At 38.7% G+C, this 14,343-nt stretch overlaps 3 protein-coding genes across 3 annotated transcripts; 2 read left to right on the forward strand and 1 right to left on the reverse strand.

The window, feature by feature from the left end:
• Positions 1-1,264: 1,264 nt before the first annotated feature.
• Positions 1,265-2,289, reverse strand: LOC141001590 (dynein light chain roadblock-type 2). Its single transcript, XM_073472712.1, has 4 exons — positions 2,222-2,289; positions 1,790-1,865; positions 1,528-1,695; positions 1,265-1,397 (listed from the first exon to the last, which is right to left on the reverse strand). The coding sequence occupies exons 1-4, from the start codon at positions 2,222-2,224 to the stop codon at positions 1,354-1,356; spliced, it is 291 nt and encodes a 96-aa protein (XP_073328813.1). The 5' UTR covers positions 2,225-2,289; the 3' UTR covers positions 1,265-1,353.
• Positions 2,290-2,307: 18 nt separating this feature from the next.
• Positions 2,308-6,053, forward strand: psmd7 (proteasome 26S subunit, non-ATPase 7). The gene is made up of 8 exons (XM_073472711.1): positions 2,308-2,459; positions 2,927-3,018; positions 3,227-3,319; positions 3,405-3,502; positions 3,616-3,696; positions 3,846-3,937; positions 4,165-4,363; positions 5,443-6,053. Exons 1-8 carry the CDS (start codon positions 2,386-2,388, stop codon positions 5,704-5,706), a joined length of 993 nt encoding a protein of 330 aa, XP_073328812.1. The 5' UTR covers positions 2,308-2,385; the 3' UTR covers positions 5,707-6,053.
• Positions 6,054-7,490: 1,437 nt separating this feature from the next.
• hprt1l (hypoxanthine phosphoribosyltransferase 1, like) lies at positions 7,491-14,318 on the forward strand. The gene is made up of 10 exons (XM_073471430.1): positions 7,491-7,723; positions 7,806-7,886; positions 8,131-8,237; positions 8,531-8,714; positions 8,997-9,062; positions 9,150-9,167; positions 9,946-10,028; positions 11,832-11,878; positions 12,383-12,459; positions 13,739-14,318. The coding sequence occupies exons 2-10, from the start codon at positions 7,869-7,871 to the stop codon at positions 13,784-13,786; spliced, it is 648 nt and encodes a 215-aa protein (XP_073327531.1). The 5' UTR covers positions 7,491-7,723; positions 7,806-7,868; the 3' UTR covers positions 13,787-14,318.
• The last annotated feature ends 25 nt before the right edge of the window (positions 14,319-14,343 follow it).

Here is a 14,343-nt window from a genome sequence, read left to right on the forward strand (position 1 = left end):
CTGAACATTACCTCTGCCCACGTTTATGCTAATAAAGTGAATCAGAACAAAATTAGGGAGGTTTTAGTGCAGGTGGTTGGGCAGAATTTCTATCTGTGCCATTTAAAATTTCTCAGGTACCAAACTGTATATTTCACTTATATTTTACCATAGGTGCTCAAAAAAATGGCCCATCTGGGATCCGCTTGGGCTCAACAGGTTAAGGATGGATGGGCGATATGATCGGCTTTCCATATCAGCTCCATGTTTCCTGAATTCCTGAACATATCTGTCTTCTGTAGAAGTAAAATTAGGGTTGGGGCTACAAAAAGAAAAATCACAAAATAAAACCAAAACCAACACAAGGGTTGTAAAAGGAAGCATTGTTAGGTTATCTGGCAATAAACATGAAGGAGAAGAAAAAGTTTGTGTTCAACTACTAATAAAGAGCCCAGTAACTGACAGCAATGCTGTAACTGTCCACTCTGTAGAGTCATAGAGGACAGGTCAGGGTGAAACAAGGGTGAGCTAGTCAGTCAAGTGCAGCATTAATTAGCCAACACAAGTGAAAACACCTGTGTGGGTGGACCATATGTGTGCAGGGCCTTTAATATTTCACGAATCACATTTATGAAATATGATTCCTCACTACTGATTAAACTAGATACAGTATAAGTAGTCAGCATTAACTCCATCTTGACTAGATACATTGCTGCTAATACTTGCACCAGTCATTACAAATCCAGTATATATAATACTATAACACTGACAGGGCTCATTCTGAATAATAAGCACTTTTACTTTTGATGGTTTAACCACATTTTTATACTTAATACTTAAGTGTTTTTACTTATTTACTACTAATCTTTTGAATACAGGGCTTATATGTAAGAGTATTTTTATACTGTGATAGCACTACTTTCACTCAAGAAAAGCATCTAAATATTTATTCCGCTGCTGGATAAAAGTCGACACTTATTTCTCTCTTAGATTTTTTCCTCTTGCCAACTTGATGTAGCCTACAAACAAGTCCTTATCAAGGCTAGTTTAACATTGTTATATTTCTCCTCTTTCCTATTAATGTTTTTCACTGAATTTGTGATGCATCTGTCCATAAGCAGAATGAACTGGTAAGTATGTGAACAGCTTTATTTCACAGATTTATTCAATATCAACACAAAGACATGAAATGAAAGAAAAAAAGATAAAACAAATAATGCACTATGTAGATTAAGGCAACACACTTGAGTCCCAAGTAGAAAAGGAGGGATTATGCAGTGCATGGAGCAACATAACACAGTGGATAAAGATCTGCTGGATAAATAACGACCATGTGACCAAACAAAGGCCGACTCTCATGGAAATGTCCAGCAGCTATTCACATGGGTTCTGGATGACTATCAGCAGGAAGTCATTTTCTGCAGAAGAGAAGACGAGGGTACAGATATTATAAAAACAGTAGAGCCAAAAGTGGTGCAGCTGTTGGCTGAGATAATATTAAATGTCATCATAGCATCAACACTACCAATGTAACTACTACACACTCACCCGGTGCGACCAAGACCTCATGTTTCTTGGAGCGGATGCGGAGGAAGGTGAGGTCATTCTGAGGGTCAATGTCCCTCACCGTGCTCCTGGCCATCATCGTGAGGTTGCGAAGAAGTCCTGCATACTGAACTGCTGTGGAGTTATCTAAAGTTGTTCTGATGGGAATACCTGGAAAGATAAAAACCTTCACAGTCAGACTGTATTTTAAACATGTTGCGTCAGAGAAAACTGTTGTGTTTAACATTTATGCCTGCTGGCTTACCATCTGCGTTGACAACTATTGTTCCAATCACACCTTTATGGGCTTCGATCCTCTTCAGTGTGTCCTCAACTTCAGCCTGCAGGACAGAAATAAATCAGATACAATACTATTTTATTTGATGACAGCACCCACTTATGGCTCTGCGACAAGACAGTAATAAAAGACAATAATAACGAATTTAAGACAGTTGATTTCACTTCAGACAAGTTATCTTATAGTTAACTAGCAAGGGTAGAGGCAGTGAATTAAGCTAGGCTACATCACAACTAGCTCAAATAATTGATGCAATTATAATGTTTTCTGTGATCTAACAGTAATGTAAACATTAATACGTGTATCATTAAATGACACAGTTATACAGACACAACATAAATGCAAAACATACAACAATTCCGATACAAAACAGCATTAATTTACGTGCACGGCTCCTACCATTTTGTCTGTGAGCAGCTCTCTGCCTCGACTCTTCTGCTTCTTCTCCGCGTCTCTCTGTTGCCAAGAGAAACGGAAGTGACGTCGAGCGCAAGCGGAAGTGTAGCGTAGCCCGTCATTGTGAAGAGGTGCTGGTTTTTGTGCTGTTTATCTTGACTGCGAAAATGCCGGAGTTAGCGGTGGAAAATGTGGTCGTACATCCCTTGGTGTTGCTCAGCGTGGTCGATCATTTTAACAGGTCAGTACGTTTAATATCTGTGTTCAGTCTTTACGAAGGTTGGAGGTTAAAATAGCCAGAAACGGACCGTTGCTGCTAAGCTAAGCTAGTGGTAGCCCTGCTGAGTCAGAGCACCGTTTAGACTGAATGCAGACATGGCCAAGCTAGTTAGCTCAGTGGAGTCAGGTTAGCTCGTCAGCTAGCCGGTGTTCGCAAACGTTATGGATTGAACCTATAAATTAATTGGTAGCAAAGTTAGATTGATTGTAGTCCAACTATCTAGTACGTACTTTCTAATAAAGTGATTTTTCGTTCATTTCTTGAGTTATGGACAACATGAAGAGTTAGGCATTAGCTTAGCTTACAAGTAGAAACCTAGCTAGCTAATGACTCAGTCAGTGTTTATGAGTAATGCCGTTCATTTCTGACAAAACTATGGTAAACTAACAAGATGATTTGTTCTGTTCGTTTGTCAATTTCTGCTACAGGATAGGAAAAGTCGGCAATCAGAAACGAGTGGTTGGTGTCCTTCTGGGATCATGGCAGAAAAAAGTTCTTGACGTCTCAAACAGTTTTGCAGGTGAGTGTCGTGTTGACAGCAACTGGGGGACTTTGGGAGAAACACATTAAATAAAGAGCAGTTATGAAAGAGAAAGAAAATTAATGAATGAGGAGCCTCCTGAGTTTTTGTCCCTAGTAGTTCACTTCCCATAATGAAACAGAATAGTATGAATCCCTGACAGCTACACAATCACGTTTCAAACTTCATTAATCCATTGTCTTTCCAGTGCCGTTTGACGAGGATGACAGAGACGACTCAGTGTGGTTCCTGGATCACGACTACTTGGAGAACATGTATGGCATGTTCAAGAAAGTTAATGGTAAGGCACTGCAGACATCCATGTAAATCAGTTGCTTTAACTTGACTGTGATACCTTTTGAATAACTGTCTGCTCTTGATTTCAGCCAGAGAAAGAATAGTCGGATGGTACCACACAGGACCAAAGTTGCATAAGAATGACATTGCCATCAATGAGCTCATCAAGCAATACTGTACCAACTCGGTGTGTAACTACTTTGCCTGTTTCCACGCCTTAATGTGCATCACCTTGTCCTACTCATATTTATTCTGATGTTGAATAACTCACTGGTATATATTTCTCTTTTATCCCACCAGGTGTTAGTCATTATAGATGTGAAGCCCAAAGATCTTGGTCTTCCCACAGAAGCATACATCTCCGTGGAGGAAATACACGACGTGAGTGAATCATGGATTGCATTGAAGCAGATAGAAAACCAGTTGTTTCTCAAAGTGTCCTGACTTCATATTTTAGTTAAAAAATAAACTTTGTTTTAGAGTTGAGTTTGAACTCCTTTCATTGTTGTAATTTAATGTATTATTTCTAGGATGGCACCCCAACATCCAAGACATTTGAACATGTCACCAGTGAGATTGGAGCTGAGGAAGCAGAGGAAGTGGGTGTGGAGCACCTGCTCAGGTACTAAACAAACCTTCGAATCACAACTTTTACTCCACTGTTAATCACCTAACAGCCATTTTGGTCACCATAGTAAATCATTGGATTACAGTAAATTATGCAACTCTGCTACTGTTTAATTATAATAACCAAAATTGCATAAATTTGCAAAGTCATATTGATGAAAATGATAAACTCTTTGCAAAAAATGTTAAGACATTCGTATTCATGTTACGTACAATCTACAGAGATATCAAGGATACCACAGTGGGCACTCTGTCACAACGCATCACAAATCAGGTTCACGGCCTGAAGGGGCTCAACTCGAAACTGTTGGACATCCGCTCCTACCTGGAGAGAGTGACAGCAGGCAAACTTCCCATCAATCACCAGATTATCTACCAGCTGCAGGATGTCTTCAACTTGCTCCCAGACGTAAATCTGCTGGTAAGTTGTTTGTAGGGATCGACCGCTGTGTTCGCTGCTTCACACAAGTCAACTATGCTACATTTATTTGATAACTTTAGTTACTAGTTACTTTGCAGATACAGATTTTTCAGTGTTGACTTGCTAGTATGACATGTAACCAATCAGGTAGTGTTGTAGGTGGGCCATTTAGTGAGACCACAGACAGAAGGATTCTGCATCAGAGCCAACGTAGCACATTTTAAAATTAATTTATTTTATCGGCAATCTGACACAAAACACAGATACCAATAATCAGAAAAATGCTGAACATCAGCCCCAATAATCTATCCCTAACTGTTTGTATTTGAGGTGCATTTACATCGTTTACATTATTTTTCAAAATTCGGTAAAGGTAAATCTATTGGATGTCAGTGAAGCTGGTTTTACTTAATTTTAGTGATATGTGCACAAATTTAAGCGCCAGCAGTTGGTTGTTGTAACATCAGCACACTAGTTATAATTGCCACACAATTACAATTCCAGCTAATGGTGTAAAAAATGAACGGGGGAAAAAAGAAATCTACACTTTTAGCTTTCATGTCTAACTGAGCTTCTTATTTTATCCACTGGAGGGCAAACTGAGTCGAGTTTAGTGTGACACATACAGCTTCAGCACATTTGTGCTCAAATGTTAACTAGTATGAACTGTATTGTGCTGTAACGATGTCTAACAAGTTAAATCTTGTGATCTTATCAATTCCATAGTTTTAATGAATTTAATTCAGTTATCTAGAGTTGATTTATGGATTAAATATTCAACCACCAGAACAACTCTTGGTCGCAGTCCTGTTATTAACCAACATAACAATGGCATAAGCAAGTCCTTAGAGATGGATACCTGCATGTTTCATATCTGGAAAATCCAGATCTGTGTTTGATCCATAGCTCTGCTTTTGTAATTTCATTTTAAACCCTTTTTGATCAAGTAGTTTCATCACCCCCGCATAAAATTGCATCATAATCTCATATGAATATGATTTGTGGTGTTGTATTGTTGTAGACGTGGTTTTGTGATGCTGAATCTCATGTCTTTGTCCTTTTTTTGTAATTTTTTTTAGGAGTTCACAAAAGCCTTCTACCTTAAGACCAACGACCAGATGCTGGTGGTCTACCTGGCCTCGCTCATTCGCTCTGTGGTGGCTCTGCACAACCTGATCAACAACAAGATTTCGAACCGAGACGCAGAAAAGAAGGAAGGACAGGAAAAGGAGGAAGGCAAGAAAGAGAAGAAAGATGACAAGGAGAAAAAAGATGACAAGGACAAAGATAAGGAGAAGGAGAAAGGGGATGGTGCCAAGAAAGACGAGAAGAAGAAAAAATGAGTGTTCCTCCTCTTAGGTCCTCTCTCAAATCACATGGCCTTCATCTGGATGGTGCTCTACTTTCTGCCCACAGGCACAGCTCTGTATGTGGGTCTCAGGCTAAAAGTAGGCATCTATATGGGGAGGGGTGTCATTTGAGATTTGGCCTCACTGTCACAAGTGGCACTCATAAAGACTGTTATTATCGTACAGAGATGATGTTCGCGTCTATGGTTTTCTGATCTATGAGAACATGCTCCTGGTGTTGTAAAACACCTGGTATTGCTTTTTTGTAATATGGAAAAAATTGTTTTGTTTCTGTATAACTCATTAAATTGGGATCATATTAAAAATTGGATGTTTTTGCAGTTTTTACTGTTCTTATTTTATCTAATTTAAAAACAGATGGTAAATTGTTGTATTATAGAGAGGCCAGTAGGCAGATGTACTGATGTGTGTTTTGAGATCACTTTTTTTATGGAGTTATGAAGAGAGAGGGCAAACAAAGCACTGAACAGATGTAGGTAGTATGTGTGTGTGAGTGTAAATATTCCCCATAGAGTAGCATGAACTCACTAAAGCTCAGATTGCCAAATTAGACACTGAAATGAAATTGAGGACAGGTTATCTTCCTGAGAACCTGAATTAGACAGACCCTATTCAAAGCGATGCACTCCAACACCAACTAAATTTATTTTAAATTGATATTTCTTTAACGCTGCAAAACTTACGTACCAGTTAGAATATTATAAAACATGGCAATAGCACTTCGAGAGAGAGGTCGGAACAAGTTATAATCTACCTTATGTTTGTATTTGCCTCATTGGTGGAAAATTAAGTACAGGATCATCAACGCATCTTGAGCTTAAATTTAACAGAGAAGTTAAAGAAATTCAATAGCAATAAAGATGAAATTTCAATCCTGATCTGGTTAATATCATGTAATATGATTGAAAGTAGGGCTGTCATTGTATCAGATTTTCACAACACGATTATCGTGCCCTGAATATCAAAGGTGACGATATTATCGCAATATCTATAGAAAATGTGTTCACTCAAATGTATCTTTGTTTATTTTGTGTTAAGTCACTTTTGGACAAAAGATTACACTCAAAATACAAGTGTACAAGAGGTGGAGAGAGTGTAACTATAAAAAAGTACAAAAAGAACAATTACAACATTATGTAGAAATTGGCATTGTGTGCAATTTGGCACCCCCCGCAGTCTCTGAGTGCAACACCACTGTTGTAAATACAAATCCCAGGTCTGTAACAATTTGTCAGATGTAGGTGCTGCAGTTATTTTTTAATTTAGGGGTAAGGGGTAATAGAGATAGTGAAACACTTAATTTAAAACATGACATTTTGACCACTAGGGGGCTCTTGTGGAGGACCACACTTTAAGAAAGGCTGTTTCAAAACAGTTACATAATGTTGCTTTAATGAATTTTTCCATTTTATGGCAACCAGCATTAAGGCCAGAGTGGAATGAAAGGGAAATGATTTAAATGGTAATGTATTATCTAATTTACATGACAGTACATGTGTATTTTTAATTTTTTTTACCATTATATCTATATTTTATTTGTAAATATCACGATTATTATCAACATCGGTATATCGCCATTGGGAGCTCTTGAGCAGTTACTAAGTTGTTTACAAAATAAATAAATAAATATCTTGCGCTACATTTGATGCCAGCAAATCAAATAACAGAAATTAAAAACACATAAGATGGGTTTTACAAAATAAAAGCACACAGCGGACAGGAAGCAGCCGCCGTATTATTTTTAAAACTGCGTCATCTGCAGCTTCTGTCAAACGCTCGCGGACGGACCGGTCTCCGCCACGGTGACCGCAGCGCGCGGAGGGGAGTAGCAGCGACCAGGACAGCGCATTTTTAAGCTCAGGTTGCGTCGGGCAAATCAGATTATTGGGAAGGTAAACTGGATTCTGACGTAAACGCTTTAAACCCCGGCGGAGGAGCGTCGCGTGTGCAGCAGCAGCAGCAGCGGCAGCGGCAGCAGCAGCAGCAGTGGGTGAGGAGGAGTGCAGCTAGTGCCACTTCAAGTCAACAAACCCTCCTCTCTCCTCTCTGTTTCTCACTCCTCCCTCTCGCAGGACCTGAGCATGACTCCTCAGATCTTTCACTGCGACTGAACAGGACGGACGAGCGCTGGAAACATGGCTTCGTATCTGCAGGTGAGGGCTGTGAACATGTCGCAATCGCCAGGCGGGTTTGTTTGGTGTTCATTGATAACTTGTGCACTTGTCAAGGGTGTGGTTGTTTTGCTCGCGTGCTGGAGGCCTGTTTCCCCCCCCCGATCGGTGTTTGTCAGGTGCGGGCGGGGGATAAACAGGTGGTTGAGAGGCTCAGTGTTTCACTTCATCGTGATTAAAATCTGTCAGTGCCAGTTTCAAGACGTCGCTTCTTCTTGTTTTCCAGATCGCCGATGATGAGAAGGGCCACGAGCTGGACCTTTTCTGCGTCCCCAGACATTATGAGAACGACCTGGAGAAGGTGATCATCCCCCATGGACTCATCATGGACAGGTGAGCCAGTCAACAGCAGCACCCACCACCACACACTCCTATTATATTTCTGTCAAGTCATCTGACACTCGCATTGGTGTGTGTGCCAACATTACAGCAGAGCACTGCACTGTATTTTGTTTGACAAATCAGTGCAGCCCACATCCTGAAGTGCATTTGAATGTGGAGTGATTAAATGCCCAGAGCAGTGCTGTGAAAGCAATAACGTTTAAGTGCATTATCACGTAAAGGGTTGAACACTGCACTGTAATTTACAATGCATCTCCCCCCCACGCTTCTACTGTCTGATCCAGGACAGAGCGTCTGGCCCGGGACATAATCCGGGACATGGGGGGACACCACATCGTGGCTCTGTGTGTGCTGAAAGGGGGCTACAAGTTCTTCGCAGACCTCCTGGACTACATCAAAGCACTGAATCAGAACAGCGATAAATCAGTCCCGCTGACGGTGGATTTCATTAGGGTGAAGAGCTACTGTGTAAGCTGCCTTTTCTCATTTCATTTCCAGGACCCACTTGTGCTGATGTGAGGTGTGTGTTGGCGAAATACCAATGAGAGCAATCTTATTTCATCAGAAATGAGTCACTCACTGCTGGGTTCAAAGAGTAGAGATTCTTGGTGCAATGTACTGACATTTTAAAAGGAAAAAAATGTGATGTAGATTCGTGGTGAGGTTTTCTCTCGTAATTCTCTCACTGCAGATTAGACAAGGTTAATCCAAACTGTAATCACACTGTCGTCTCTTCTTTGTGTCCCTCAGAATGACAAGTCAACAAACAGTGTCAAAGTCATAGGTGGGGATGAGCTGTCCAGTCTCTCAGGCAAGGTTAGTCTACAGATGATACACTTCAGCTAGACGTCGTTGTATGACTGTATACTTCACCAACTGTTCTTTTATTTTTATTTTCTGCAGAACGTTCTGATTGTGGAGGTAGGACTTCTAATTTTCAATCATTTCTTATTCTGTGTTACGTTTGGACGATAAGGATAAAATCAGTATATGTACATTCAGCTATATCATGATATTGTTAATTTTCTGGAAACTCATTTAAAAAACTGTTTGACTGTCTTTGGTTAATTTAGTAAACACCTGACAAATCAAAGTGCTTGCATGCAACATCAGTCCAGCTCATTGATTTGCAGTATTGATCATGATGATATCAATACAGTACCTGAAAGGAATACATACTTAATAATGATTTTAATTTTAAGTGTAAAACTAATTGGATGTAAAACGTCTATGTTGCATAAATGTTGTTTGTTTTTAAAGGTGCATTATGTAGTTTTGGAGAATGAATGTTAATCAGAAGGGAAAGATCTTCATTGACTGATTATTTTTATGCCCAAACAAACTAAATAAACACTCTGTGGTTACATGACTGGATAAACTGAATAAACAAATTTACCTTAAAATTTACTTCATACTGTTTTACTTTGCTTATATGTGGCGGACCCTGCCACCTTTCTAGCTTCAAAACAGTGTTCTGTGACCTTATTTCCCTCTGAGAACAGCTTGTTTATTCAGTTATGAAGAAAAATAAATATTTCTCAGTGTGTATTATTACCTCATTAATATTGTGAATATTAAAATGCTGACTTTGAATTTCTTCTCCAAAACTACATAGTGCCCCTTTACTGTAAGTAGTGCTTCTTTTTGTTTATGCCTCCACTATAATGTGACCACTTCCTGTTTCCTGCACTATAAAAAGGATATAGTGGAGACGGGAAGGACGATGCAGACGCTACTTTCTCTGCTGAGTGAATGTAATCCCAAGATGGTTAAAGTCGTAAGGTAGGCACCATCAGATTCAGATTACAGTCCAGGAAACTGAATTATAGACCTCAACTATAACTGGCTGGTATGTCACCAGAGAGAGTGCTCTTAGCTAATGGACGCTCTCCTTTAGGACTGTATTAGAGATGTAATGTGATGGAGGGAGGAAGCAGCTTAAGAGTTAATCTGCTGCACTATTAACTGCACTGTGGAGGTAGAAGCCTCCTCTCTGAAGTATTCCTGAAAGCTGGTTGAAACAGGAAATGGGTTGAAGCAATGTGGGCCTCCTCTGATGCTTGCATAAAGATCGTTTTCATGCAATCCGCTCTATATGGGTTGGGTAATTTCTATTGCTGTGATGTCAGCCATGTAGTAATTTTATTGCCAAAGCGTCTCTTGCTAAGCTTCCATTGTGAATAACAATTCTGAACTTGCCCTGATCTATCTGTTTTAAATAGAAGTCTGACTTTTAATTATCTCTCTTTCTCTCTCACACACACAAACAAGCATTTCCCACTTTGCCATTGTGGTATCAAGTCATGCAGACAGGCCATGTTCCTGCTGAGGTCTTGTGATATCTGCCACAGACATTTCTGCTGCTAGCCCAATACAACAGAATTGCATATCATTTTATTTGTGGTGCTCAAAGTGGCTATTTGCAGAGCTTTTTGTTAGCTGTATATGAGTGAGAATCATATACTGTACTGTATATAAAGGTACCTCTTTATATAGATCTTCATCTACAGTCTATGGCAGAAAAAAAAATACAGTAGGTAGCAAGGTATGTAATTTATCCAGGATCAATATCAATCCATCTGTTAGATGTAACCGCTTGACCTTGAGTGGGACAAGGGGGCTGGAGTCGATCCCAGCTGTATATAGTGAATAGTCTATACACACCTACAGGCAATTCAGAGTCGCCAATTAACCTAACCTGCATGCTTTTGGACTGCGGGAGTGCTAACCACTGCCCCACCATGCAGCCCCCACAAACAAGTTTTCAGAAACTAAGAATAATCTTAGATCTTACTAAACTTTTCTTTTAGCTTGAAGACGGTGGACCTCTACTCACTGGCACAACTTAGCCTGTATTTTGTGTCTAACATTGCACCTATGAATAAAAAATAAGCAACACACAAAGAGGTTGATCTTTGCAGAAGCCGAGAACGGGCACACTTGCAATTATTCTTTTTTGTTCTCGAGATCAAAAGATAATTATTTTGTTATCTCAAGAAAACAAGCTTTGTTATCCTGAGATAAGGCTGTTTCCTCTTATCACTTACTGTATGTTTATCAGAGATCAGTAGAGCCATGCCAGCATATATAGATGCTCTCGTCTTTGTCTTCTTTAAAACAAGACTGACCTGACTGCAGCAAACAAAACTACACATTTATGCCCAACGTACTCTTCAATTATTAATTATGCCTGAATCAGGTGTGATCAAATGAACCAGACAATCATTTTTGAGCTTTTCATTATTTAGTTATTTCGAGAAATCTGCCTTTTCTTTTCTCGATAACGACACAATTAACCTGCTGTCATCAGAAAAAGAGCTCTGTGATCTCAAGATGATGAAATAATTCATCTGCGCTCTTGTGATAACAGCATTAAAAAATAATAGCAAGCATAACTGCTCTCTGCTTTTGTTTTTAAACTTCCTAGAAAGGAATTTGTTTTGGCCAAGGTGTTGTGGGATCTATCAAGACAATCAGTCCTGTAAGTTAGAATTAAAACATGCACTGAAAAGGTTGTGGTTACAACACACAGGTTAATTTCTCTTTTGTTCATATATCTTGTATTTTCCTCATTTGTCATTCCAGCCTTCTGGTGAAGAGGACCCCGAGGAGTTCAGGGTACAGACCAGACTGTGAGCACCTCTTTACTCGCTTTACACTGAGAGATGTAGTGTATTAATGTATGGTAAAGCTCATTTCATGCCATCACTTATGTGTATCTGCTTCTATGAAGGGCTGGTGAACTGTTACTTAATAAAGTTGTGTTTTTCCTGCAGGATTAAAATTAATTTCAGGAATATCTACTTCAAATGTAGCCGAGCCTGGTACTTATGCACTAACACGAGCCTGATAACCCGTTGCTCAACCTGTCTGTGATTATGTAATGCTTTTAGGTTTGAGTTGGATAATCTCTTTAAGATTGTCCCTCAAGGACAGCTGTTACTGTAAGCGTTTTGACTTTAACACTACACAGCACTTACAGCGTAAGCACCACCGTACACAGACAGTAAAAGAGCAACATTAGTTCACTACAGTGCCTCAGTAATTGTTTACATGTCTCATTTTAGATGCACTGTAAGTAGTTGTTTGGTTTCTTGATATGGCTCACATTGGTGCTGTCTATATGTGTATTTCAGACATTGGTTTTGAGGTGCCTGATGCCTTTCTGGTGGGTTACGCTTTGGACTACAATGAGTACTTCAGAGATCTCAGTGTAAGTTTGACTGCTTCGGATGAAAAGTATGAGGACAGACATTTTATGAGTCAATAGATGTGTTTAATTGGGTGCTATATTTTAATTGTGCACAGTATATACGTGATACTGTTTTCTCAAAAGAGGCTCTTGAACAAACAAGAAATAATGCTACGTGTGAAATATGTTTATCAAACTGACCTTAAACTGCCAATTACACAAAGAGAAGATAAAACGTTTTTCCAAATATTTAATAACTTTTCATTTTCTAAAACCTTCCTCAACCATCTGCAATTATTTTAATATTTTGCAGCTGTGAGGAGCTTCCACATTTCCTTTGTACATTGGTAAAGAATAATATACATTAACCCAGCATTATCAATATCCTGTAAATCCAGGTTCAAATATCAAGATTTTTTTTGTATGAATAATTACTGTCTTCAGTATACTTCATTTTTGTCACTTTTGCTGTGTGAATGCACAAAAACCTGCATGCATTTAACGTGTAGTATAGAATTTGGACAGGACTCATGTTTTGTAGCTTTTACATTTGACTAGAAATTGTTGGGATGACTGTAGGTGTGTCACTGTGTAGATTACAAATAGGTGCCATATCAGATTCTGGGGAATATTTTTTAAATTATTTTTCACTTTTTATTTATTTAATGTGTTTATGATAAATTGTTTCTCCCTGTCTGATAATCTAAATGCTGGGTCAAAACTTTCTACATATATATAATAATATATATAATGTGATAGTCTCTTCCACTGAAGACTTTATCACGTGTGAGAAGTAGAAAAAGCTCAGTGAATAAAAATGAACGATGGCTGAATTAGAGGCTGCTTCAGTTTCAGTGTGCTGGTATTGTGCATGCAAGCTCATGGCTTACTGGTACACTTGAATAGAACAGAGCCATCGTTAATGTCATTAGTAACACCTGAGCTTTTGCTACGATTACTTGTCAAAATGTCTGTTATGAGGAACAGCCTATTCAGGTGAAGAGAGGCTAAGTCCTTCTTAACTTTATTCAAGTTAGATCTTAATTAAAAATTAAGTCTTTTTTATGTTAAAAAAAAATAAATCTGTTTGAATTCATCATATGTAATTTGTGCATTATCTGTGTATGTTTTAAGACCTTTGCAGTTAAAATTCTACAATACATGGACTTCCTGTCGAAATGATAGCTGCACAAAACGTTGAACATCAACAGAAAATATATTTCCTAGACAGTAGAAATACACAACACAAGAATTCACTGTCCTCTGGTTTCATTATTATTATATATATTTTTTTTCACAGCACATCTGTATACTGAACGATCAAGCCAAGGAGAAGTACAAAGTGTGAGCAGGTGAAGTGCTGCAGAGGCGATGACTGAATCTATGAAGACTAGGACCACTGTGATGACCCTCCTTAGCTTTGCTGTGTTTTGGATCTTATTTATTTTTCTACATATGAATCCACAAAATGTGACTTGTGGGTTGTAAATAACTTAAAAGAACATTTTATTTCCCACCTGATTGAATACATGGGATCATTTAGTCATATTATGAGTATTTTGGTTGTTAATTTAATGTATTTATTGACCTATGTGTATAGACTTTACCTGTAAATTGCAGTTGTACCTTGAAGATTGAATAATGTCATTTATTTGTTCTGGCTCATTAAATCACACGTCTCAGGCTACAGCTTTATGTTCAGTGAACTGTCAGTCAATTAAGTAGCCTTTTGTACATGTTATTTTTCGATTTAAAATACGCATATTTCCTCTCATTATGCCATAAAATGACTGACTTGGAATGTACTGTATGTTTTATTTCATATCTGATGTGTTCATCAAGGACCTGTTTACAGCAATACAAATCCCGTTGAAACCTTGGATCCTGTTTTATGTTTCTCTTGCA

The sequence above is a fragment of the Pagrus major genome, chromosome 8 (assembly GCF_040436345.1).
Source record: "Pagrus major chromosome 8, Pma_NU_1.0".
NCBI lineage: Eukaryota > Metazoa > Chordata > Actinopteri > Spariformes > Sparidae > Pagrus > Pagrus major.

Excerpts from the sequence above, each read along its gene's own strand:
- LOC141001590 (XM_073472712.1), bottom strand. Across the intron at positions 1,696-1,789 it reads AATAGTTGTCAACGCAGATG|GTATTCCCATCAGAACAACT; the intron begins GTAAGCCAGCAG and ends TTATCTTTCCAG. Across the intron at positions 1,398-1,527 it reads TGAGGTCTTGGTCGCACCGG|AAAATGACTTCCTGCTGATA; the intron begins GTGAGTGTGTAG and ends TCTCTTCTGCAG.
- psmd7 (XM_073472711.1), top strand. The coding sequence starts at position 2,386 with ATGCCGGAGTTAGCGGTGGAAAATGTGGTCGTACATCCCTTGGTGTTG. Across the intron at positions 3,503-3,615 it reads AGCAATACTGTACCAACTCG|GTGTTAGTCATTATAGATGT; the intron begins GTGTGTAACTAC and ends TTATCCCACCAG. Across the intron at positions 3,938-4,164 it reads GGTGTGGAGCACCTGCTCAG|AGATATCAAGGATACCACAG; the intron begins GTACTAAACAAA and ends TACAATCTACAG.
- hprt1l (XM_073471430.1), top strand. Across the intron at positions 8,238-8,530 it reads CATGGACTCATCATGGACAG|GACAGAGCGTCTGGCCCGGG; the intron begins GTGAGCCAGTCA and ends TGTCTGATCCAG. Across the intron at positions 11,879-12,382 it reads TTCAGGGTACAGACCAGACT|ACATTGGTTTTGAGGTGCCT; the intron begins GTGAGCACCTCT and ends TGTGTATTTCAG.